This window comes from Drosophila gunungcola, unplaced genomic scaffold (assembly GCF_025200985.1).
Source record: "Drosophila gunungcola strain Sukarami unplaced genomic scaffold, Dgunungcola_SK_2 000018F, whole genome shotgun sequence".
NCBI lineage: Eukaryota > Metazoa > Arthropoda > Insecta > Diptera > Drosophilidae > Drosophila > Drosophila gunungcola.
The window spans coordinates 1542517-1570402 of NW_026453200.1; the positions used below are offsets into that span (position 1 = coordinate 1542517).

Below are 27886 nucleotides of genomic sequence, written 5' to 3' on the forward strand. Positions count from 1 at the left end.
GAGCCACTAGTAGTGTACACACAATGTTTAAGCGTTGATTCGGAAATTTTTTATAAATACTATTTGTTTACTTTAATTAAATAGTTGTCAAAATGTGGAACAAACGGTCTCTACAAAATTGGAAGTATCACAACACCAATTTAAATATAAATTAATTACTGTAATGCAAGTCTCTGGAGGCATCGGCTTAATATACGTTCAGTACTCTTATATGTTTTGTGATACTGTTGGAAAACCAAGTTTACTTAAGGACTGAAAATGTAATGGTGTTTAATGTTATGGAGAATTGATGCTCTAAAATCACTGAAAGCTGATCAGCAAATTAAACATATAAACTATAATAATAAATATGCTGCGAAAAGACTTCTTTTGTGCGGACTTTTTAAAAATATTTTATGGGCTGTGCATTATCACCATATTTAGTTGGCGACATCAATTCGTTACCTGCGTAAAAGTTTTGCCGGCACAGGTGTCGTTTACCTCAAATGACATCGTCGCCCAGTTTAACTTGCCTTCAACATTGGCCCCATTAACAGCACCCAACCATGGAAATCGTTCAAAAGGAAATAACATAGAAACTGGCGGAGACTATCAATCTAAAAACTATTTCACGCATCTCAGCTTTGATTTTATGCACAATGTTTTGTTTGCGGGTGCCACAAATAAAATACTTAAACTTAATGAAAACCTTCGAGTGCTGTCTGAGGCGGTTACTGGACCTGTAAATGATTCACCGCAATGCCATGCAGGAGGCTGCCCGGACGATATAGAGACATCGTTGGTCAACAATTACAACAAAATTCTAGTAGTCAGCTACGCTAACGATGGCATTCTTATATCGTGTGGTAGCATTCGACAAGGTAAAATTCTAGACACGTACATACGTAGAATATATAACATAGTATACTTATATATATATATATAATGTTGTTATATTTACAAAAACAAATGGTTTCAGCTGGTTACGTCTAGTCTGGTTTAAAATTAGGCGCCTGTAACGCAACTTAAATAAGTAACCTCATATAAAGTTGTATCACTAAATCCAATTTTTGAAATTTCAAAGGTTTTGATTTTTTTTTTGTTCCCACCAATTGTTTTTTTTTTTTGCACCTCAGTTTTGAAAAATATGAAAACTTTGAAAATAATCGAAAATTTAAGCACAAGAGACCCGTTTGCATGTGTATAAAGTTAGCAGTACAACTTTCAAAATCTAAATTTTTTTTTACCATAATTTGCCGTTAATTATTCGTAAATTTTTCGTGAAAGTATAAAATTTGCCGCTCAATTTTTTTAAAAGTTATCCAATAACTTGATATCAAGTTAGCAGTACACAAAATTAAACTTTAACTTTTCGAAAAATTTCTTTTGCAGGAATTTGCCGTTAATTATCCGTAAATTATTCGTGAAAGAATAAAATTTGCCGCTCGTGTTTTACTATTTTTTTTTTTAAACAAACCCTGTGTTCTAAACCTAAATTTTAACTTTTCGAAAAATGACTTTTGCAGGAATTTGCCGTTAATTATCCGTAAATTATTCGTGATAGAAAAAAATTTGCCGCTCGTGTTTTACTTGTTTTTTTTTTAAACAAACCCTGTGTTCTGCTAACTTGATATCAAGTTAACAGTACACAAAACTAAACTTCAACTTTTCGAAAAATTTATTTTGCAGGAATTTGCCGTTAATTATCCGTAAATTGTTCGTGAAAGAATAAAATGTGCCGCTCTTGTTTTAATATATTTTTTTTAAAACAAACCCTGTGTTCTGCTAACTTGATATCAAGTTAACAGTACACAAAACTAAACTTTAACTTTTCGAAAAATTTTTTTGCAGGAATTTGCCGTTAATTATCCGTCAATTATTCGTGAAAGAATAAATTTGCCGCTCTTGTTTTAATATTTTTTAAAGCAATAACAAACAAAATTTAACACATGCATACAAATACATATAAACCACGCGGCCGCCGACATGGCTCTGCCAACGTCGTCGCCCAAGGCGCAGAATTCTAAACATTGTTTAGAGTGGGGAACGCAGTTTTTATTTATATGGACATTAGTAAACTAACTATTTAATTAATCAATTAATTAAAAACCACCAATATTAAAATATGCTCCCATCTACTGTAGACAATGTTTTTCTAAGCTACAGATTTCGCGGGAATTGTGCGTTTTTGGCGTCGACGTGAGCAGAGCTCTGTCGGCGTCGACACAGTGGTCGCCACACACTCAATAATATGCTGCGGGTTTACAATGTGCGAGTCGGCCTCTGCCGCTGCGCTGCAGCTGCTACACACACATATTGACAAGTTTCGCCGTGCAAATTACTAACACAAAGACGTGCGAACAGGTCAATGAGTGTGTGTTTGACTACTGATTTAAAACGTCGACGCCGACAGAGCTCTGCACACGTCGACGCCAAAAACGCACAATTCCCGCGAAATCTGTAGCTTAGAAAAACATTGTCTACAGTGGATGGGAGCATATTTAAATATTGGTGGTTTTTAATTAATTGATTAATTAAATAGTTAGTTAACTAATGTCCATATAAAAAAAACTGCGTTCCCCCACTCTAAACAATGTTTAGAATTCTGCGCCTTGGGCGACGACGTTGGCAGAGCCATGTCGGCGGCCGCGTGTTTTATATGTATTTGTATGCATGTGTTAAATTTTGTTTGTTATTGCTTTAAAAAATATTAAAACAAGAGCGGCAAATTTTATTCTTTCACGAATAATTTACGGATAGTTAACGGCAAATTTCTGCAAAAGAAATTTTTCGAAAAGTTAAAGTTTAGTTTTGTGTACTGTTAACTTGATATCAAGTTAGCAGAACACAGGGTTTGTTTTAAAAAAATTTTTTTTCTTTCACGAATAATTTACGGATAATTAACGGCAAATTATGGTAAAAAAAAAAGTTTAGATTTTGAAAGTTGTACTGCTAACTTTATGCACATCCCGTTTGCCCATCTTTTAAAATAAAAAAAAATTTGAAACCTTTAAGTATTAAAACAATATTTTTTGAAAATATAAAAATGTTTGCCGACATCTTAAAAAAATTTAAGCAACCTAAAAATCGTTTGAACTCTTAAACATGGTTTAAAATATAAACGCTTTCCCAATTTTAAAATGACTTATATTGTCTAAAATCGTTTGCCCAACCCTTAAAAAAAGGTTTTTCGAAAAAATATTATAAACAAGAAAGGAAGGAAACTTCGGCAAGCCGAAGTTAATATACCCTTGCAGCTATTTGCAAAAATTAAATATTCTTGTTATGATTTATTTGCGTATTTGCTTAAAAACATTGAAACTATGATGATTTGCAGCTCAATTTTTCGATCGTTTCTATTACAGCCGTGTGATAATTAAAAACGTAACTCAAACAAAAAAAAGGAAATTTGGAAATTTAGAAGATATATAAAATACGACATAGTCGACCGATTTTGATGAAATTTAAACAGATTAAAGAAGTTGGGTTGACAAAAATAGAATTTTTGAAATTTGAAAAGCGGAATCGTTTTCCCATTTTTTGCCCACTTTTGCCCATCAATTATTTTTTCTTTGCCCACCTCCAGTTTTAAAAATATTAAAAGTTTGAAAATTTTCGAAAACCTCTTAAAATTTAAGAATTTGAAAAAAAAATCGTTTGCTCACCTCTTAAAAATATGAAAACGATTTTTTTTTCAAAGTTTTAAATTTTAAAAGGTGGGCAAACATGGATATTCTTTATTTTTTCGAAAAAACTAATTGGTTGGCAAAAAATGGGCAAAGATTCCGCTTTTCAAATTTCAAAAATTCGATTTTTGTCGACCCAACATCTTTGAGCTGATCGTCATGACTTTCTTACCTCGTTAAGAGGTGTTTTTGTTTGATATAAACTTAAGACTATATACGAGGATAAACCTAAACCGCATGCTAGCAGGCAAATTGTTGTACGAACGCATACTTCTGCAGGGCTTATTGGTGGCAGTTCGATCGATGGCTTCTTATTAAGAATGGTTTAAAAGAACGTAAAGACCTTAATGGTATATAAAATCAAATTTAATTAGCAATAATGGGCAGTCTATGCTGCTGGCTATTAAATCATTAAAAACAAAAGTAGTGACTGAATTTTCCTTCGGTTTTCAAGGCTAGATAAGTGTACCAGGCGACATCTGTTGGAGTATGATGGCAGCGGGTGAGCGAAATTAACTGATATAAGCCCAAATGTTAAGAATTTCTTTTGAAAACGCTCAGTCCTGTTAACATGAGATGCTGTCTTAGGAATCCATAAAAAGGCAGCATATTCCAATTTTGAACGCACAAATGCCGAATAAGTGCCAACTTTGTGTACGGTTCGAATTGAGTGCTATTTCGCCTCACAAACCCAAACTTGGCATAAAAGTTGAGAAGAATATAATTTATAGCCGGATTCCATTTCCGCATTAGTGGACTTTTTAAATGTGCCTGATTCCATTGGCGCATTAGCATTTAGCTAATGCTACTCCGACATGTGAGTGGCACGAACAGCTGATCTGGGTTTGTTTACTTTTGAATTTTGGCAAATCCAAAAGAAATTAATTTAAATTAATGAACATGAGTGAGTTTACTAAACTCTGTAATGCTCAGCAGGACATCCACAATCCCACAGATTATAAGAAAGGCAAGGATCCCCGTATATGTGGGAGTTATTTTATGCCAGAGATCCTACAGTAATGCATTGTGTTACTGCAAGCAGAATTTGCATCGTGCACTCTAGGTTTCAGTAATTTAATTACAAAATAGATTTTATATTCAAAAGACATAAAAAATTGCGCCATTCTTGCATATAGAAAACAGCTGTTGTAGTGGTGGCACGAACAAAATGTCGTTAAAGATCTGTATTTTCCGGTATTTTTTCTAAAAACGTTCGTGGCGAATGGTTTTTAATCGCATTTATTTTAAATGCTGCATTTAGCCTTATGGGATTCCCTGTGTAAATAAATGCGCATTAGGCTAAATGCGTTTTAATGCGCCAATGGAATCAGGCTATTAAATGTTTTTTAAAGTTAAATTTGCTATCGAATAATACTCCAAGGTTAAATAACTCATCTTGGTGTGACAAAACCTGCATTTATAATGAATACGCTATTGACATAATATCATTTCTCTAAGTTAAGAGGCAGCAAGTTTTGACAACACCAATCATTGATTAAATCAAAGTCAGTTTGAAGTAGTTTTGCGTCAGGCGGTAACCGAATGAATCTTAAAAGTTTGAGATCGTCAGCAAATTTTTTTAAGGATTAGCAAATATCGTTGATGTTAATAAAGGAGAGGGCCAAGGGCACGGAAGGCCCTCAAATGGGAAAGAAAGTTTTCCATTGATACTGACCCTATAAGTGCGGTGATCTAGAAAAGATTTAATCCAACTCAATAGCGAAGGATGAAAACCAAGTTTCTAGTTTTGCGAAAAGCAAAGTCCAGATAAACTACTTTATTATGACATTGGAATTCGTGAACGTAGTAGTTGCTGAAGACGGCCAAATTGGTAATTGCAGATCTACCAGGCATAAACTTGTGTTAGTTGGGGGAGATATATGTCTTTACTAGAAAGAAGACTTGCTTCGTTATTTTTGTTCGTATCCGTCGAATTCAGTTTTCTGACATTTAGACCATCAAAAGCTTGATGAATATCATCGTCATATATAATGAGACGACCAACATTTAGAAAAGTAGGTATATTGCTTGATGTTTCCGAATGGTTCCAATTACTCTCAGGTTTAAAATTGGAATTCAACATTTTGCAGTAACATTTTCCAAAATAATTGACGAAGGGATGGGCAATGTTTTTTTTTTGGAATTGACAAACCGCCAAAAGGATTTTGGATTATGTTTGAGGCCAATCTTGATATCTCCAATATACTGATAATAAAGAAATGTATATAAGAACTCGAACTCACGCTTATGCTGCTTATATTTCTTCCAGTCACTTTGACTTGAAAGAAAACGTCTGCAGAGCTTATTGCGCAAATTTTTTACTTTTTTAACACTTTATTTTACAATGAAAGTCTATAAAGACTTTGAACTTTCAGAGGACAATTTCATTTATAAATATAAGATAATAAATTCAATAAGTTTGAATAGCAGATGCCTATACTAGCATGCGACGAAACTAAAGCCAACTTACTGATAAGATAATATTACTTACAGCATTAAGACTAGTTGCGTTAAACATATAAAACTAAACTCGAGGCACTACAGGCTCAAAAGTGTAAGACTTTAAATTAACCAGTAATGGGATAAGATGAGCATCACATTAAAAAATAGGACAATCGCAAAAACTTATGAAATAATTGATTCCTGAGCTAATAAAGACAAGATTTAATAGTTTATTTAACCTGTTAAAAACTGTGTTTATTTGAGTTAAACCCATACTAAAATGTCATCAACCAACAAAATCTCATGTGGTGAGAGATGCTCAATGATGTGAATTAAGGTATTTGAGTGAAAAAACTGCGGCCAAATAAATGATCCTAAATTAAAGTCGCCCAAAACGCAGATATGATCAGAATCAAGTAGGCTTTGTTTATTTATTTAAATTAAATTATTTTAATTTAAATATATTCCCTGAGGAATTGCCTAAGCACATCTTTCTTGGATCCCCAACCAAATCGAATACTCACTGGCAAGGAGTTAAACAGTCTCAAAGCTCTTAAAATTGGCTCATTCCGCGCATAATGGGTCCTCACAGCACTTTCGTTAAATGGGACAACGGTACGGAGACGCCTGGCTGGGACGTTAAATTTAATTGAGTTTAATAGGAAGGGACTATCAATGTTGCCAATTATTACATCATTGAGAAAGAGCTGACTCGCTATCGAACGCCTTTCTACAAGACTGCAGGTTTTCAGTAGGCAACATTGGCTAGAGTAAGCTTGCAAAGGTTCCGAAAAGTGTAACGGCGGAAGCGCAAATTTTAAGTATTTTTCTGCAGCCTCTCAATTCTATTAATATGTACAACACCTGAAGGGTTCCAAATAAAGGAAGCATGTTCCACCCCGAAGGCACAAATATGGTTCCCTAAACAGTACAGTGTTTCTTTTAACAAATCCGAAAATTGCATATGCCTTCGGCAGTATAATAAACAGTATTAATAAACAAAAACTTACTCTCAAAAAAGACCCCTAGATCCATAATCTCGGTAAGTGCTGAGAGTGAGTGGTTATTAAAAACACATGTTGAAAGAATATTTAAGATAAATTTACTCTAGCGAACAACATAACGTTTATTTATGTTCAGAGGCAAATTGTTCTGAATACACCATAAACCGATTTTGTTCAAGTCAGATTGTAGCAAACTGTCAGGTATGGAATTCATGTAAATCCGCATAAAGAAAATAACTGGCAGATTGAATGCAGAAACAAATATCATTAATAAAATAACAAAATGCAAAGGACCAAGATAACTACCTTAATGAGGACCAGAGGTTGCCTCATAGGAATTTGGAACATACCCGCTGACTTCAACATGGTAGGATCGGTTTACCAAATAAGATGAGATCCAATGTAGAAAAGAATAATGAATACCAAGCTTGGAAAGTTTTTTATGCAAAGCAGAGTGAGAAACCTTGTCAAAAGCCTTGGCAACGTCAGTGTAAACTGTGTCCACATGGGAATGGAGCTCAAAGGCTTGTATGCAAGCGAGAAAATAGCTAAATTCAAGGTCGTAGAACGACCAGGCATGAACCCGTGCTGGTTATGGTCAATATAAGTACGTATCAGGAATGATAATTTTTTAACTACAATTCTCTTGAATAGCTTTGCAATATTGCTTATTTTAGAAATACGCCTGTAATTAGAAAACTCAGACTTGCTTACGCCTTTATGAACCGGTAGAATTTTGCCAATTTTCCATCTAGATATAAATGTACCCTGAGATAGCGAAGATCATCTTACGGTGTTGAAGAAGACTATTATAGCATTTTTAAGAAATAGTGAAGAAACTCCATCAACGTCCGGCTTAGTGGAGTCGTCAAAATGAGATATAGCTTCGGAAATGTCCTTATCAGTTATTTCAAGGAAAAATTCGGGAATATTATTAAGAATTTGCTGGTCATTCCAGGCAGGCTCAAAATCAGCCGAAAAAAGGCTTAAGCTTTAAAGAATAAGTAAAATATTTTTCATAGGGGATTCAAAAAGGCCGCAGTCGCTATTTGGTGGAATGTAGGATGCAAAAATTAAAACTTTTTTAGCCGGTCCAAGGACTGAAACGCATATCTGGTCTAGCAACAATTATTCGTCTCACTGCCACATTAAATCCACCACCTCTGGAACAATGATTCAGCATCTCTATCTTTACAGCAAATAAGGAACTGGTTCGAGTCGAAGAGTTCATAATTAAAATAGCTAGAATTGAGCCAAATTTCAACCAGTACTATAACGTCAAAGTCGCAGATACAAGTTATTAAGTAGACCAAGTCGGCCTTAGTACGCATACCTAATATGTTTTGGAGGAATATTCTTAGAGAATTATTACGGGCAGGTAAGGGTGCCCGAGTGTGGGACGTCAAAGGAAAGTTATACGCAAGATCGGTAAAACATAAGCTTGCTCACGATGTGCCTGAATCTTGTAGACACTACAGAGAGCCTTTAATATCGTTGTGTTTTTTAAAGGTGTCAAGTCCTCCTCTCAATCGACAAAAAATCCAAAAAAGCATAGGGTTACGCCGCACTAATGCGACCAGTTCCAGAAAATTTGCAGACGGTGACAGAGTGTGGAATAACTCATAGAGTTAGAAAACAGTTTTGCAGATACTTGCTTTTGCAGAAAGTGGTCTGAGAACAGTTTAAGCAACTGAAGAGAAAATCCCACAAGCTCCCAAATGTTAAATATTTTAAGAGCATCGTCAAAGGCCAGCATCAATGATACTGGCAAGAGCATCCGTTGTAAGAGTTCAATGTCATCAAATCCAAAAGGGTAGGCAGAACTAACTAAACGCAGGTGCTAAAAATACCCAGGTCGAAAAAGCGGCGAAAACTACAAAGAGCCCAACTCCGAAGAGCGCGCTGAGAACGGCATCATATCCAGCACTTAAGCGATGATCATGTAAATGGACAGCGATAAGAATTCCCAAAGATGCTGTTGGTGCATCGGTCGAGCAGCGGAACGTGAAGAAACCGCGACTAAGAAGAGCGCGCTTAGTATTTAAATCCATGTATACTATACCATATATACATTGTATAGCCTTTCCAGCTCAAGAAATCTGTTGTTGATTTCGTCAACCTTAGAGTGAGAGTCATTATGCACAACACAGCCATCACACCGGCAAAGGAGAATTGACACGTTTATTAACAATTTAATTGCATCTGGTTGCAAATCGACACACGCAGTCTGAAAAGCACGACGACAAAGAGAAGAACAACGAATCGGTACCTTTAGAATTGCATGGGAAACAGTTAGACATGGCGAGGATAAAAACACGTCCGATCGCAATGAGAGCTGACTGTTGAATTACGGTTTAAATTTGATCAACGTCGGACGACTTTATCATAAAGCTCTATGAGAGCAATCGGAATATTAAATACAAAATTTTAACTTCTCTAATTTTCAATTTTTTGTTGTACTTCTTTTGGACATAAGAATGGTTTAATAATTCAGAATTGTGCTTTGAATTTTATTTAAATATATATCATATATTTATAAAAGATAATAAAGTTGCCATATTAACGATCGAATAATTGAAGTTAAAATCATGATGATGGTTAACCTTAAAAAAAGTCTTGTTTATTTATAAAAGATAATAAAGTTGCCATATTAACGATCGAATAATTGAAGTTAAAATCATGATGATGGTTAACCTTAAAAAAAGTCTTGTTTGTGCGGTAAAGGATACCGATCTGCGATGGTTTGAGAATTTAAATTTCTGTAGTCGCCGCATGAACGCCGTTTACCAGTTTACCAGTAGCCTTCCGAAACTTGTGTAACATGGAGTGGTACGGACTTTTTGACGGGCGATGCACGCCAAGGTTAACTTTTGGCTGCTTGGAGTTTTTCTGGAGATAGTCTTCTTGGCCTGCCAAACGGTGGTGTCGATGCAATGTGTGACGTTGGTTGCTGGTGCTTGAGGCAGAGATAAGTTAAGCTGGGTAATATCCTTAAATTCTTCCAGCAGCTTGGCGAATTCACAGTGAATCTTAAATTTCTTGATCTCCGTAGTTGATTGTTGGCTAGAAATACAGCTGCATGATAGGCGCGGTTCAGCAGGTTAGAATACTTTATGTCGACTAGAAGATCTAAGTTGCTGTAGGAAGTCTGGACCAATAATTGGAACTTTAGTGTTCGCTATGAATGGTCGGCTTAATCCGAAATCCACAGTTAAACGAGTGGTACCGTAGGTTTTGATCGCGGTTTCATTGGCTGCAAATATTGTATGAACGATAATTGCTGCAATGTGTCGATTTATTGTAAATTTTGGTACAACCGATACGTCAGCTCCAGTATCTATAAGAATACTGTTGCGTGATCTTCAACGATAAGACGTTTAGAGGATAAAATTCTGCAGATATTTTTTTTTTTGAGTGAGGAATGTTTACCATTAGGCATTTGCACGATGACCGTCAGAGCTGCCCTGCTGATGATGTGTTGCTTCGTTAATTTCTGTAACTTTGTGATCAATTTTAGCTCCAACCGCGTGATTGTTTAGTATAAACAAGCAGATGGCTTAGCTTGTGTTGATCTATTGTAGCAATTTGTCGCTATCATCAATGCTTTTACATGGTGGGTGTTGTGCTGTGATACTGCACACATTTGGTGTCGTAGTTTAAGGAGGTATTGGGAGAGCTTTTATCCAGTAATTTTTATCCCTTGTAACTTCCGTAAAATTTTTAATTTCTCAAAACCGTTCAAAGTGTTTTTTTTGGTTGTGTTAACCCAAAAAGTCAAAAAGTTCCTTGAAAAACGGAACTTCAAATTTGAGGGTGCCCACTTCGCAGATTTTTTTTTTGTGGTCTTGCAGTTTTATGACCAGTGTTTTTTAGTGCCCAAAAGTATGCACATTCCGCACGTCAGACCGTCCGCCTGTCAGTCCGTCTGCTCGTCAGTCCGCCTGTGAGTCTGATCGCATGTCAGTCAATCCGCTCGCACAGACAACCGCACCATAGTGGTCGGCTCCATAGGCCATAAATAAAAAAATTAAAGTCAAAATTTCGACTTTAAATGTACCAATTCTTATTAACAATTAGTCTAGCTATTTGAATTTATTCATCTTTTTGTTTTGCTCTATCTGTCCTGTTCAAGAATAGCATCGAAAGAAAGAGAATGATATTCATTGGGTAATTCAGCGTAAGCAACGTGCAAGGGAAACTTTCCTTAAACAATTAAGCTTAATTTAAGCTTATTTAAAACAAGTTTTAGTGCAATGAAAGTGCTTTATATTTTAAATAAAGGTATTAACTTCCATTTTACAACAAAAAGTATATGTAGTATGTGTTGTGTTTTGTGAAAATCAATATTGTATTTAGTACACAATTGTGAGCTTTCTTGTTCTGTCTTTTCTGTGTTTGGCTAGAGTTTTAGTTGTGATGGCCTTCTTCGACTCAAAAAAATCTATTTGTAAAATATTCTTAAGCGTTTTAAGAATATAAGAATGTTTTATTCAAGTGCCGAAAGGTGCCAAACGGCTTGCAATTATTCAAATATTTAAAAAATACGTCTTCTGCTGTCTGTTGTAGTTTGTTGGTTTGTATTGTCGTTTGTTGTTATTTTTGTGTTATGTTTTGAGTTTATATTTTTTTCTTTAAAATATTAGCTAATTATTTCCTTGGGAGTGCCAATTTTCACGATACTATGGATACTTCTGAAATTCCAAACCATGGCTTTATTAGGAACAATCTTTTAGTTCTTTTAAAAAAATTAAAAAAAAATGTTAAGGCTTAATATATTTTTGTATACTACCTGTAACATAACATGAAGACAACTTTTGGAAAGTTTCATACAGAAAGTTTTAAAACTGACAGACTAGGACGGACAGACGGTCATGGCTAGATCGACTCTCCTAGTGATGCTGATCAAGAATATATATACCTTATAGGGGCGGAATGTCTTCATCACTGCGTTGCAAAGTCAGTCAGAAGTGACTTAGTTTAAGTCTCATCTATCGGGTAACGCAAACACTTCATAAATCGATATTTTTATTGTTTTATAAGTTTTTGACAATTACGTTTTTTTTACGTTTCACTGCATAATTGAAAAGCGGCGTTCGTGCACAAAAGGCAGCGGTCAGCACACATACTATGACATGCTCAAGCTTTACTTGTGTGAGTAACTTGCACTGCGAAACATATTTATTTTTCATTTTGATAATTGGAAAACGAGTATCTAACAGTCGGGTATCTCGACTATAGCGGTCCCTCTTTAGAAGATGTGTCTAAAAATGGATCAACATAATACTTTCCAAAATGTTGTAGTTATAAATATCTTTAACTGTAATATTTGAGGAACTCGACTACTTCGTTATTTTGTTAAAAAAAAATATTTTTTTTATTGACAGGAGCATGCGAAATCTACAGCCTGCCACGGTTCCCAGCAACGCCTCAGTTTTTTGCTGTCCCATTGGCTGCTAACGATGAAAATGCATCTACGTATGCATTTGTAGGTCCGTCAAGGTATTCATGGAAAGAGGAAGATATATTATATGTAGGGACCACATTTACAAATGTTGGTGATTATCGTCATGATGTGCCTGCCATTTCGTCCCGTCGCCTTGATGATTTAAACTACGCAGAGTTTTCAATACAGCAATCAATTATAAATATCGATGTTAAATATCGGGATCATTTTTTGGTCGACTACGTTTATGGATTTAATTCTTCAGAGTATGCGTACTTTGTTATTGTTCAAAAAAAATCACATTTGGCAGATGAAGCAGGTTATGTAACCCGTTTGGCACGTATATGTATAACAGATCCTAATTATGACAGCTACACTGAAATAACTGTTCAATGTATGGCAACTGAAAACAACATTGACTATAACATATTACGTGATGCTAAGGTAACCCCAGCCAGCCAAAAGCTAGCTCAGAAAATGGGAATAAAAAAAGATGATCACGTGTTAGTCACTGTGTTTTCGCCGTCGAAAGAAATAAGCGATCAGCCAGAAAGCAGGTCGGCTATGTGCATATATAGCATAAAAGACATTGAAGATATGTTTATTGAAAATATCCACCTGTGTTTTAACGGAACCATAAAGGATCGAAATTTGGGTTATATATCAGGCACTATTAATGATGGAAGATGCCCAATAGTTGGTTCGCTGGGTAACATTTACAACTTTTGCTCTGTTGGACTTAAGATAAGCGGAGTATCCCCTATCACTACCCATGCGCTCTTTCATTTTGAAAACGTGTCCGTTACGTCAGTAACTGCTACTTCAACAACTGATCAGCAACATTCTCTGGCTTTTCTTGGAACTGACATGGGAGTAATAAAAAAAGTTTTATTGTCTGGACAAAGTCCAGGTGAGTATGAAGAAATAGTTGTAGATGCTGGAAACCGTATACTACCAAATACAATGATGTCACCAAAAAAGGATTTTCTTTACGTTCTATCTCAACGGAAAATAACAAAGCTTAGAATTGAGCATTGCTCTGTATACACAAATTGTTCAGCCTGCCTGGAATCGCGGGATCCTTTTTGTGGATGGTGCTCCTTGGAAAAACGGTGCACTGTGCGATCAACTTGTCAACGAGATACATCAGCATCACGTTGGCTATCATTGGGCAGTGGACAGCAATGCATTGAATTTGAATCCATCATCCCAGAAAAAATTCCAATCACTGAGCTAACACATCTGCATTTAATAATTAGAACATTGCCTGAACCTTTTAATGCAAAGTATCGATGCGTTTTTGGAAATTCTACGCCTATTGATGCCGAAATTCTGGACAATGGACTTGGATGTGCTACGCCCCCACTTGATGAGAGACCAGTTATTCCGGCTAATACTGACCACGTCTCGGTGCCATTGTCAGTAAGAAGTTCTGAGACAAATAAGGACTTTGTATCAAGATATTTTGCATTCTTTGACTGTTCACATCATGGAAATTGTCAAGAATGTGTGCGCAGTTCTTGGGGCTGCAATTGGTGTATTTTTGACAACAAATGTGTCCACAAATCAATGCAATGTCGTAATATAGAAGTCGCTATAAGTGCTGTTGGGCAATGTCCACATTTGAAAAAGAATCGTCCTGCTATTCTTTTACCAGTGCGGGTTCCAAAAGAAATTCGGCTCGAGATTGAAAACTTACCGAAACCCAAAAGCGCTCATGCAGGTTTCTTGTGCACAGTTCATATTGAAGCCGCTCAGATGCTACTACCAGCGCATATTGAGTCAAACAAAATTGTTGTGTGTGAGAAAACACCATATTTCTACGAGACTAATACACATGAGTACCAGGCAAAGGTTGTAGTTACTTGGAACTTTCAACACTATGTAGACACAGCAATCGTAACATTGTACAAGTGCGACGTACTGGGCTCTCATCGCGATCATGCTGACTGTAGTTTATGTGTCACTCGTAATCCAAAATATAAATGTGCCTGGTGCAGCAACTCGTGTGTATATAATGAGACTTGCATAGCAGACAGAACCTCTATCAGCGGGGGATCTAGAATGGCTATAGAAAATGAGTGTCCTTTACCCAGGATCGATATAATTAAACCGTTATCGGGACCTATTGAGGGTGGCACCCTTATTACGATTGAAGGCAGTAATTTAGGTATTCGCGAACAGGACGTTCGTGGTAAAATATTTATCGGATCGGTACCCTGTGAACTCGTAAATTACCAAATATCTGTTAAGATTGAATGCCGCACTGGAGCTGCGTTGTATGAAATGTCAGCTCCTATAAAAGTTGCAAATGATGCAGGGTATACTGAATCAAGTGTACAATTTCATTTTAAGAATGTGCTGTTAACAGGGTTATATCCTACGATTGGACCCAGATCGGGAGGAACACAATTGTCATTAATAGGAAAGTTTTTGAATATTGGTTCAACTATGCGGGCATTTTTGGATGAGTATGAATGTCATATAAATGTTACACAAGCTTCGTCTTCCCAAGTTAGCTGTACTACATCAGAGGCGACGCAGCCAGAACCAATACGGTCACTTCACCTAGTTATTGATGGTGCCAACCGAACATTAGAGTGTCAGGTATCTGCTCCAAGTATTACCGATAAAAATTCGGCACGAAGTAACTTTGCTTCCTATCAATTCCGTACGCCTCCAAGGCAGCCATGTTCCATTTTTAATTATACTCAGGACCCGCGAATAATGCAAATAAAACCTCTACGCAGTTTTGTAAGTGGTGGTCGCGTTTTGACAGTACATGGAATATATCTCGATTCCATTCAAAAACCTGAACTTGAGGTGTTCTTTGACAACGAACGAATAAACAAAACGTCTTGTTTTGTCATCAACTCAAATCTAATGGAATGCCCATCTCCTCCCGTGAATCATAAATTTCAAAACTTTAAAAATACCAACAGGTTGCTGAATTCGGAATCGGACTCTAAAAATTATTCTTTGTCAACTGAAAGTGGATTTGAAATTGAAGTGGGTAGGCAAAAGAGAAGAGCTGCCACCGTGGAAAACTTTCACATATACACAACTGGAGGAACTGCATCCACCTATTTTGTCAATAATAATGTGGATGTTACAACTTTTGTAAAGGTTCATGAAACTCAACTAAATTTACAACTAAGCTTTGTGATGGACAATGTACAGCTGGTCCGAGACTTGAATAAATATTTTCACGATATACGAAGCACTATAGTTTATTTAGCCGATCCCAAATATTTGCCTTTTCCTAACGACGGCATTAAACTCTACAAGGGTGACAGCTTGGTCATAGAAGGCGAACTTTTAAATTTAGCAGCTGATGAATATGACGTTAATGTAACTATTGGTACCACTCAGTGCAACATTACCAGTTTGGCACTTACCCAACTTTTGTGCATTCCACCGGAGCAGCAACCACTACCAACTGATGAAAATGGTGTAGATCAATCTACTGATTTACCTCTGGTTGTAGTTAAAGTAGGTCGTAATCTGCGTTTCGTCATAGGATATTTGAAATATGATTTAAATAAACCTTATGTCTTCTCACATGCATTGCTTGTCGTTATGTTAACGGTAGCAGTTCTTGTCATTGTTCTGGTTATCGTGCTCATAATATTTAGAAGGAAATCTACACAAGCAGAACGTGAATACAAACGCATTCAGATTCAAATGATTACCTTGGAAAGCAATGTACGTTCTGAGTGTAAGCAGGCATTTGCTGAGCTTCAGACGGACATGACCGATCTAACCGCAGATTTGGAGAGCACTGGCATACCGACGTTGGATCACGTCAACTACATTATGAAGGTGTTTTTTCCCGGTGTATCCGATCACCCTATATTAAATTCGCCAAAATTTCGTGGAAGTAGCCCACACACAAACTATGATGCTGCTATGATGCAATTTGAACAACTCATCGGCAATAAATATTTTTTACTAATGTTCATTGAAACTTTAGAGGCTCAAAGGTCATCATTCTCAATTCGAGACCGAGTGAACGTCGCTTCATTACTTATGGTTGTTCTGATGAACAAAATGGAATATGCCACGGAAATCTTGAAGTCCCTTTTATTGCGTTTAATTGATAAATCACTTGCCACCAAACATCCTCAGTTAATGCTACGGCGCACTGAGAGCGTAGTTGAAAAAATGTTAACCAACTACTTAGCAATTTGTATGTACGATTACCTAAAGGAGTATGCTGGATCTAATTTATTTTTGCTGTTCAAGGCAATCAAGCATCAAATTGAAAAGGGCTTAGTGGACGCAATTACCCACGATGCTCGTTACTCACTTTCAGAAGAACGGCTCCTGCACGAACAAGTTACCCACTCTGTTGTCATTTTGCATATTTTACAAGATGATCTTGATGAAAAGGTCCAATGTCGCGTTAACGATTGGGATACCATTTCTCAAGTCAAACTAAAAATTCTTGATGCAATTTTTAAAAATACTCCGTTTTCTATGAGACCATCTGTATACGAAGTGGACTTAGAATGGAGACACGGTCGAGGAGGTCATCTTACATTACAGGATGAAGACTTAACCACAAAAACTATAAATGGGTGGAAACGCCTTAATACTTTGGCTCATTATGGAGTTAAAGAATCTGCTGTAATGTCGCTTATAGCAAGACAAAATGATAATTATCATATACCCTATAGTAAAAACCAAAATCCTGCTCCATACCACAATTGTAAGTACTTAACACCACTCAATAGACTTATTAACATAACTTTTTTTCTTAAATTTCAGTTTATTTTATAAATAATTCGCAAAGCCATATTATAATTAATAATGACATTGAGTCAGGGTTACAACAGCCTCGACTTTACCATCTTATTAAGCCTATAATACCTGACCATTATATGAACATTAAAAATTCGGCCTTATCTGGAGCAACACCAGTATTGCAACCATCGCATTGCGTAAATAATTGCAATGAGAGGGTGAACAAAACGATTCCAGAAGTCTACTTAACACGCCTTTTGGCAACTAAAGGAACTATACAAAAATTTGTTGATGATTTTTTCTCAATTATTTTAACTGTTAATGAGGAGTTACCACCTGCTGTGAAATGGCTCTTTGATTTACTAGATGAGGCTGCGCGGCGTCATGATATTGCTGATTCTGATATTGTGCACGCTTGGAAATCAAATTGTTTACCCCTTCGATTCTGGGTTAATTTTATAAAAAACCCAGATTTTATTTTTGACGTTAATAAAACGTTTTGTGTGGATTCCTGTTTAAGTGTCATTGCGCAAACTTTTATGGATGCCTGCTCAACATCAGAACACAGACTTGGAAAGGATTCTCCGTCGAATAAATTGCTTTTTGCAAAAGTGAGTACAATTTTAAAAATAATTATTTATAAAAGACCTAAAATTTGTGCATTAGGTAGCATTACAACTTTCAAAATCTACATTTTTTATACCCTTGCAGAGGGTATTACAATTTCAGTCAGAAGTTTGCAACGCAGTGAAGCAGACTTTTCCGACCCTTTAAAATATATATATTCTTGATCAGCATCACTAGGAGAGTCGATCTAGCCATGTCCGTCTGTCCGTCCGTTTCTACGCAAACTTGTCTCTCAGTTTTAAAGCTATCTGCATGAAAATTTGCCAAAAGTTGTCTTTCTTTTGCAGGTAGTAGAAGTCGGAACGAGCCGGATCGGACGACTATAGCATATAGCTCCCATAGGAACAATCGGAAAAATAAATGAAAAAATGTATAAATTTGCTGTTTTTTTTAGTTTTTCGACATATAGTAATGGTTAAATATTTCAGAATTACGGTTTAAATTTCATCAACACCGGAAGACTTTAATAAAAAGCTCCCATGAGAACAATAAAAATTTAAAAAAAATTAAATAGAAAAAAATTTTTTTTTTGCAATTTTTTTAGAAATTCTTTTAGACTAATTAATTATTTGACAGTTCAGAATTACGCTTTTAATTTTATTGAAATAATATAACTGCCATAGGAACTATCAAATAATTGAGCTGCATATCATCATAGCTTCAATGTTTTTAAACATATACACAGGTCTATCATAGTTTTAAGGGTATCTAAACTTCGGCTTGCCGAAGTTTGCTTCCTTTCTTGGTTTAAGCCACAATATGCCTTGTTATCCGTAAATTATTCGTGAAAGATAAAAATTTGCCTCTAAATTTGTTTAAAAAGTTATCCAATGTTCTGCTAGCTTGAAGTAAGAAAATTAAAGTTAAGTGTTGGTGTACTGCTAATTTTATATAGAATTTTTTTTCTTGCAGGAAACAATAAAAATTGGTGTTTGTGTATTTATTTAATTGTTTTTTTTTTTTAAACCATTTGATTACCAACACTAATCTTTAGCGTTTAACGGCAGGAATTTGCCGGTAATTATCCGTAAGTTATTCGCGAAAGAATCAATTTTGCCGCTTTTGTTTTTATGAATTTTTATACCTTTGAAGAGGGTATTATAATTTCAGTCAGAAGTTTGTAACGGAGTGAAGCAGACGTTTCCGACCCTTTAAAGTATATATATTCTTGATCAGCATCACTAGGAGAGTCGATCTAGCCATGTCCGTCTGTCCGTCCGTTTCTACGCAAACTAGTCTCTCAGTTTTAAAGCTATCTGCATGAAAATTTCCCAAAAGTTGTCTTTCTTTTGCAGGTAGTAGAAGTCGGAACGAGCAGGATCGGACGACTATAGCATATAGCTCCCATAGGAACAATCGGAAAAATAAATGAAAAAATGTATAAATTTGCTGTTTTTTTTTTTAGTTTTTCGACATATAGTAATGGTTAAATATTTTCGAATTACGGTTTAAATTTCATCAACACCGGAAGACTTTAACATAAAGCTCCCATGAGAACAATAAAAATTAAAAAAAAATTAAATAGAAACAAATTTTTTATTTTGCAATTTTTTTTAGAAATTCTTTTAGACTAATTAATTATTTGACAGTTCAGAATTACGCTTTTAATTTTATTGAAATAATATAACTGCCATAGGAACTATCAAATAATTGAGCTGCATATCATCTTAGCTTCAATGTTTTTAAACATATACACAGGTCTAGTTTTAATGGTATCTAAACTTTGGCTTGCCGAAGTTTGCTTCCTTTCTTGGTTTAAGCCACAATATGCCTTGTTATCCGTAAATTATTCGTGAAAGATAAAAATTTGCCTCTAAATTTGTTTAAAAAGTTATCCAATGTTCTGCTAGCTTGACATAAAAAAATTAAAGTTAAGTGTTGGTGTACTGCTAATTTTATATAGAATTTTTTTTCTTGCAGGAAACAATAAATATTGGTGTTTGTGTATTTATTTAATTGATTTTTTTTGTAAACCATTTGATTACCAACACTAATCTTTAGCGTTTACCGGCAGCATTTGCCGGTAATTATCCGTAAGTTATTCGCGAAAGAATCAATTTTGCCGCTTTTGTTTTTATGAATTTTTATACCCTTGAAGAGGGTATTATAATTTCAGTCAGAAGTTTGCAACGCAGTTAAGGCGACATTTCCGAACCTATAAAATATATATATACTTGATCAGCATCACTAGGCGAGTCGATCTAGCTATGTCCGTATGTCCGTCTGTCCGTCCGTTTCTACGCAAACTAGTCTCTCAGTCTTAAAGCTATCTGCATCAAACTTTCCCAAAAGTTGTCTTTCTATTGCAGGTAGTATATAAGTCGGAACGAGCCGGATCGGACGACTATAGCATATAGCTCCCATAGGAGCAATCGAAAAAATAAATAAAAAAAATATAACTTTGCTGTTTCTTAATTTTTTCCCATAGGAACAATCGGAAAAAAATACAAAACACATTATAACTTTGCTGTTTTTAATTTTTTTTTAGTTCTTCAACATATAGTAATGGTTAAATATTTTATAATTACGGTTTAAATTTAATTTAAAAATGGGACGACTATATCATATAGCTCCCATAGAAATAATAAAAATATATAAAATAACTATCTAATAATTGAGCTGCAAATCTTCACATGTTTCAATGTTTTTCAACATATACGCAAGTAAATCATAATTTTAATGTTTTCAAAAGTATTTAGTTCTTGCAATAGCTGCAAGGGTATATGAACTTCGGCTTGCCGAAGTTTGCTTTCTTTCTTTTTTGATATCAAGTAAGCAGAACACAACGTCTGTTGAAATACGAGCGGCAAATTTGATTTGAAGTTTATTGAGGGTGTACTGTTAACTTAATATCAATTCCTGCAAAAACAATTTTTTCGAAAAGTTGAAGTTTAGTGGGGGTGTACTGCTAACTTGATTTCAAGTAAGCAAAAACACATGGTCTGTTTAAAAAAAAAAATTTTAAAACACGAGCGGCAAATTTTATTCATTCACGAATAATTGAATACCTAGTTAGCAGAACAAAAGGCATAAAAAAAGAAATTAAAAAACAGCGTCAAATTATATTCTTTTCCGAATAATATACGGATAACTACGGGAAATTCAGCCAAAAAATTTTTGTTTTTTAAAGTTAAAGATTTGTGTTGGTATCAAGCAGAATACAGGTTCTGTGTTGTAACTTAAAGTTTTTCCAGCAAAGCAACAAGATGTAAAAACTGAGTATTACGCAATTACAATTATATTTTCTTATGAACTTAACGTTCGATCGTAGTGTATTATTTATGGGTGGATTCTACCGAGTGGATTCTCACGCAGGATTTCCACAAACTCCCCCAGTTTATGGTCCCAGGAGATCAGCAATCCAGTCCTAAATTTTAAGCAAGTTATCATGCTTGGTAATCAAAAATGCCGGGTACCTTTATCAAGATCAGTGGTTCGATCTAACGCGGAAAATTATGAAAATAAAAATGCAAGCCGTGCCAGCTATGAACGATCTCTGGAATCATGTAGAGGTTATGCTGGTATGCTCTGAAGACGAGGAACAAAAAGTAGTTTGGTGGCGGCAAGATGAGAAAACCCGAGTGGACATACTATGGTCGATTTCTTCGTTGGACATATCACTGTTGGACGGCTGCGAGACTTCTAACGTCTGTTGATTTAAACTACAGGAGCAGTTTCAGTCAAAAGGTCCCGTACGGAATACTGGCCTATTGAATCAAGGACACGTACGCCAACATATTCTTGATTTTTTCGATACTATGTCAAAACTAAAGGAAATTGGAGTAGAAAATGGAGATGATCTGCTTGCTTTATCATTGCTATATAGTCTTCCAGAATAGTACGAAACATTCCGTTGCGCTATGGTATAAAGGGATGACTTGCCAAGCCAAAAAGTCGGAAAACGAAAGGCGAACGAGAAGCTAACCGTTATGGCACATACGAAAACCGAAAAAAGTACAGCTGTGCAAAGAATCATACTCCAAAGGACAGCAAAAAATGTTTTGCCTGCAATAAAATTGGAAAGGAACAAAGAGTGAGAAACCCAACATGGCAACACCCCTAAATATCGTCGAAGTGGTTAACTTTACAGAAGCCCCGGACAGCATGTGGTTTATCGACAGTGGATGTACCTCACATATGGGCCGAAAAGCAAGACTATTCAACAATATTAAGAACGACGACAAAAAGCTGCTGGCATCAAAATCAAAACAAACGAATATAATCAAGAGAGCGAAGCTACGCTAAGAGAAGTACTATATGTTTCCGGCTTACGACAAAACTTATTGTCTGTGTAAAAAATTACAGACAAAAGATTTCAGGTGCTACGTGATTTGAAAACCTCTACTACTTGGATACGAAAGTGCATCAGGCAAATCAGATTACCACGGAAAAACAAAACGATGTCAATTTATGGCAGATTAGGGCATGTAAATAAGAACGACCAGATTAAAATGTCCAAATTTTTAAAGGGGATTGGTTTAATATTTGAAAATAGCGCAAAGATAATGATATGCTAAGTGTGTTCTAAAACTGAAATTTAAAGTTTTTAAAACGTCACAGCCAGAAAAAAAGCACTTCAATCAGAGTACTGCAGCATCCTACTGCGCCGGAGCATCCCCGTCGCTTTGGGCGGAAGCAGTAAACACGGCATGCTATATTCGAAACATATATGTCTCAAAGGATTTAAAAGTGATTATTGAGAGTTTTTGACGATGAACACGAGATCAACATCGAAATTAAAGCATCGCAAGAAAATCAACAGGAGGAGCTTTCAGACGACTCATTAGACGGCGAAGAGAAGCAACCGATCTCCCGGAAACATGGCAGAGGGCGTCCCAGATTAGATAGGAAAAACCTGGCAGACCACGAAAAAGGTATCAACCCCCGTCTCAACACGTAAACAAACCAAACGTCGGTTCGAGGTATTTGCAGTTATCTTCGTTATTTACTGCAAGAATACCGAGGTTCCTGTGGATGTTTTTGGTTGCGAAAATACCATGGTGACCCAGTGATTTTGGATTCTGCGCGCTGTATCATGTCTATGTTGCTGCTGCTCGAGTTCCCCCACAGCTGGGAGTTAAATGTCCAGATATGCTTGAGAGTGAAGTTGTACAGCAGGACCTTCTAGTCCAGACACAGGGGCGATCGAGCATTTAAGATCCAGTGGAAGCTATTAGAAGCTAGTATTAGATGTAGTTTCTTGCATGTGATGTGTCTTCTCCAGGTTAGTCGTATGTCTAGGTGAACGCCGAGATACGTTTATGCGTTGACTTGGAGGATCTGCGTACTATACAATGATAGTGGAGGAATGTTAGTCAGTTCAAAGTAAAAGTTATGTGTTTACATTTTTGTTTATTTATTTTAATACGCCAGACAGGTAGCCACCTGGCTAGTTGTGTTGTTGCTCGGTTTGGGCACCTAGAACGACTTAGGATTGCAGTGTCGTCAGGGAACGTAGACGTTGTTAGCTGCTCGTTCGTAGGAATATCCGCTGTATAAAGGACGAACATAGTAGGTACAAGTGAACTTCCTTGCGGAACTCCATCTTCGATTGTGTAGTCGTCTGATGTTGTGTTGCACCTTTCTACGAATACTCTGTTGTAGAGATACGACTCAAGTAGCTTGTGAGTGTATGTAGGCAAGTTTGTTTTGATTTTATACATGGCCATTGAGCCAGACTCGATCGAAAGCTTGAGATACATCGGATGTGCGTATTTCTGATGTTATTCTGTTAACTTGTTCGATTGTTCCGTGGCTGTGACGGAAGCCAAATTGATGTGCTGGATGACATTGTGTGCTAGAAGGCATTTTTCTAACAATTTAGACAGACACGATAATAACTTATTAGTTTGTAGGATAACGGAATTGTGTGTTTTTTCCGGGCTTCGGTATAATTATGAGAGTAGTAGAAGAATGAGTAGATTTTTTTCATTTTTTCCGATAGTACTAGACGTACTATCCCATTGAAGAGTGTGAGGAGTTGAATAACTCCCCACAAGTTAGAAAGCAAGCAGAGTAAACGTATGCAAACAGTGGCCTACCAGTTACCAGTTACGCGGCGAATTCGCCCGTAGTAATGGTAGTGCGGCGAGAGAGAGTGGTACCCTGAGCACCAGACAAAGATAGGGAGAGTCCGAGAGAGACAGCAATACAAGAGAGCAGCGAAGGGCCGTGGGCAGAAGAAAGTAACGGGACGGCACCGAACTTGGGACCTTGATATTGGTGCAGTGCACAGAGGGCAAAAGGTCGAACGGTACAACCGTGGACTTTGGACCCGGAGGCAAGGAGACGCCGATAACTAGCGGTAAACAGAGGCCTTTATAAACAGGCCGAGCGGAGGAAGCTGGATCAGTCCTTTTCTACCGAGTCATCAAGTAACAGTCATCAAGTGAACCAGTAACCAGTGAAACAAGAAGAACCAAGTTGAGCCGTGCGGACTCATCAAGGAAACAAGATCGCTACGTCGAGACGTTCGGGACTTAGAGCTAAAATCTCCGATACGCCTGAACCGTCAGGTAGAAGCGACCGGCCATGAGCCCTGTAATTCCGCCGAGCCAAAGACGAGAGACGAACACTTACATCTTCTGAGCTAGCTGCACGACATTCGTAGCGAGCGGAGAAACCAAGAAAATCAGTTCGTTACAAGAGTTTACAAATAACCAGTTCCCCGATGACTTTCCTGATCGACATTGGCTGAAACAGTGTTTGTAAGGAATTAGTTTCAGACTAGATTTGTGGAAGGACAAATGGACCAGTGGCAGAGGTCGGCTGGAGGACTCTTTCTTGAATTATACATGAATACATGAATTTCTTATCGATGTCACTGTGTCGATTGGAGAGCTCATATTTGTGAGCACTGGCGAATGGTCAGATGGAAGGTGAAGCATCCCTAAGCCCTGTAATTCCGCCGAGCCAAAGACGAGAGACGAACACTTACATCTTCTGAGCTAGCTGCACGACATTCGTAGCGAGCGGAGAAACCAAGAAAATCAGTTCGTTACAAGAGTTTACAAATAACCAGTTCCCCGATGACTTTCCTGATCGACATTGGCTGAAACAGTGTTTGTAAGGAATTAGTTTCAGACTAGATTTGTGGAAGGACAAATGGACCAGTGGCAGAGGTCGGCTGGAGGACTCTTTCTTGAATTATACATGAATACATGAATTTCTTATCGATGTCACTGTGTCGATTGGAGAGCTCATATTTGTGAGCACTGGCGAATGGTCAGATGGAAGGTCCGAAAGCACATTGACGCTCATTATGTTGCGTGGAAGGTTTTTTGTCACGGCAAAATTATTAAGTCAGAGAGTTTTCTGCTGGCCAGTATGTGGGGCTACCAGGGGACACATAGTCCAACTTGTTGCTCAGTTTTAAGATTGCATTATATAATTGCCTTCTTTTGGGTTTTTTTTTAATGTTTAGTTTTACAGTTAAGTTAACTGATAAGCCAGATTAAATAAATAAATACCGAACTTCTCTGTGAAAATAGTTTTAGTTTTATGTGTGTAAAACCGTATGATGTCCTTGTTAGTATTCTTAAGGTTAAATCTAATGCTGAAGGCCTCGATAATATAAACCATAAATTTGTAAAGCTTCCTTGCTGTTGACCCACATCACATCACCGCATTAACTACGCGCTTATTTCCAACAGTATGGAAAAAAGCTAAGATCCTTCCGATTCCGAAACCAAATGAAGATTACAGGCCAATATCACTACTACCTTTCTTGTCAAAAGTTTTCGAAAACCTTAAGACTTCTCAAATTCACATTTTGTTGATCAACAACTCAGAACTACACAAAAAAGTCTGGTTTCCAGAAAAATATAAGTTGTGTAAGTGTGATAACAGATATATACCAGTTAAAGGCAAATATAGTCGTATTTTAGAAAATTAAATTTTTTTAATTGCTACAAGCCAATATAAACTGAATTTGATACTGATCATGAAAAAATACTTTTTATTGGGATGGAATTGTTTTCATCTCTTCGTTACAAACATCTATACGATTAGAAATATAAAAAATTATTGCGTGTATAAATGTGAAATTTCTGGACAAACCCTTCAGAAATTATCCGTCAAATCTTCTTTGTGCGGGGTCCTACTCCGTGCTTAAACTGACATTTTATTTAAAAAAAAAATTATACATTTTTTAAAATCCGAATAAAAATTTGTTTTATTATATAATAGATTACTGAAATGCATATCATTACTCTTAAACACCTTTGAAATGTTTTTATATGCAGGATATTCCAAACTATAGAATTATGGTTAAAGAATTTTACCGAGACGTATCAAGACTTCCACAAATAAGCGACCAGGAAATGAGTACAGCTATGCAACAACTATCAGTAAGGCAAAATGAGGAATTTGATACCATTTCTGCATTAAAGGAGTTATACATTTATGTAACCAAATATAAAGATCAGGTAAACGGATTATTGTTATTATGTATTGATTTTTGCTCTAATCTATTATTTCTCCTTACACGTATAAAGATTATGGAAGCACTTGAAAGCGATATAAATTGTCGGAAGATGCAACTTTCCCGAAAATTAGAAAATGTTGCTGGTACACTCGACGGCGACGAAACATCTAATTGCTGACATAAACATGCCTTTTTAAAAATTGTTTGGATTTTAAAATGTATTACACTTCAATTTTGTTTTTACTGCTAACAAAATTCATTTCTTGTCATTACTAAAAAATGACTTACGTGAAATATAGATTAATGTTCATAGTGTGCATAGAAATAGGCATTATAATTTTTTTCAAAAAGGACATAAATGTACAAGAAAAAGGCTTTGTAAATTAAGATTAACCTCCTTTCGATATTATTGCGAAGAGAAAATACACAACATTTTTGTAGAATTACTGATCAATTTTAAATTTGAATGTTTACACTTGTATTTTATTGCATTTTTTATATAGTAAGGTAAACTAAGTGAATAATTTATATTATAAACTCTTATAGAAGGGCCTACTGTAAAAAACAAGTTAAAATATAATGATTCCGATGGATCAAGATTTCTTGAGAAAATTTCGTGTGTAAACTAGTTCATTAAACTTTCGATAATCCGAATTCGTAATTAGGCGGGATTTCTTTTTAACTTTTTAAGGGATCTCTAACTTGAAACTTTATCATAACCCATTTTCACATCCCTTGTGGGTGTCATTTTTTGATTTTCAAAATTTTGAAAGCTTTCCACAATAGATTGAGATTAAAAAAATAGAAAAACTTGCACAACTGATTATTTATTTTTGAAAGGTTTGGATAGGTTTTTTCACTTTATTTAAACATAATTGATTTTATGTTCACCTGCTTGAGACGGTTACACAAAACTTGAGACATCATATATTATCATTCTGAAAATATAATTCCAACAGAAAATAGTGCAAGGAGAATAACTAATAATATTTCGATCACCGTATAAACCGGCTTATCACAAAAAACAAATTATTGAAACTATGAAGCCATATATAGTTTTGTATGCGGTAGAGGGTTAAAGTTTGATCTATTTGAATTGCGGTCGTATATTTGCTTGCGAGAGTGACTGGTAATTCATCAAACTATAGACGATTTTTTAAAATAAAATTAATATCTTTCTGAATCTGTTGTGCATTTTACCTTCGTGGTAGTAAATTATGTATAATTTTTCAGTAAGCTGAGAACTGATCAATGAATCTCTATAATAACAAAATCTGTAATCATTTTGAGATCAAAACTGTTAATAAATATATTTATACTACATATAATAAGTCTATAAAAGAATAAATGAAGTTGATATATATCCTTTCTCTCGAACAACGAACAACCTCGATGTAGAATAACTTTGCGGCAGATAATAATTATCTTTCGACCACGATTCTCTTTTAATGTCAATTAAAATACACAAGTTGTAAAAGTATGGGTAAAGTGGAAAAAAAAAATAAACGAATATAAAATATTACTACATTTTTAA

At 35.9% G+C, this 27886-nt stretch overlaps 1 protein-coding gene across 2 annotated transcripts; it reads left to right on the plus strand.

Moving 5' to 3' along the window:
* LOC128263725 (plexin-B) lies at positions 1-27886 on the plus strand. Of its 2 annotated transcripts, XM_052998823.1 has the most exons (5): positions 1-860; positions 12496-17265; positions 17325-17911; positions 26171-26353; positions 26423-27886. In XM_052998823.1, the coding sequence occupies exons 1-5, from the start codon at positions 350-352 to the stop codon at positions 26528-26530; spliced, it is 6159 nt and encodes a 2052-aa protein (XP_052854783.1). In that variant the 5' UTR covers positions 1-349; the 3' UTR covers positions 26531-27886. The 2 variants fall into 2 exon arrangements, with proteins under 2 accessions (XP_052854783.1, XP_052854784.1); XM_052998824.1 differs by lacking the exons at positions 12496-17265; positions 17325-17911; positions 26423-27886 and having other exon boundaries at positions 26171-26309.

Coding starts and splice junctions, on each gene's coding strand:
- LOC128263725 (XM_052998823.1), top strand. CDS start 350: ATGCTGCGAAAAGACTTCTTTTGTGCGGACTTTTTAAAAATATTTTAT. Junction 861..12,495: donor GTGTGGTAGCATTCGACAAG/GTAAAATTCTAG, acceptor TTTTATTGACAG/GAGCATGCGAAATCTACAGC. Junction 17,912..26,170: donor ATAAATTGCTTTTTGCAAAA/GTGAGTACAATT, acceptor TTTTATATGCAG/GATATTCCAAACTATAGAAT.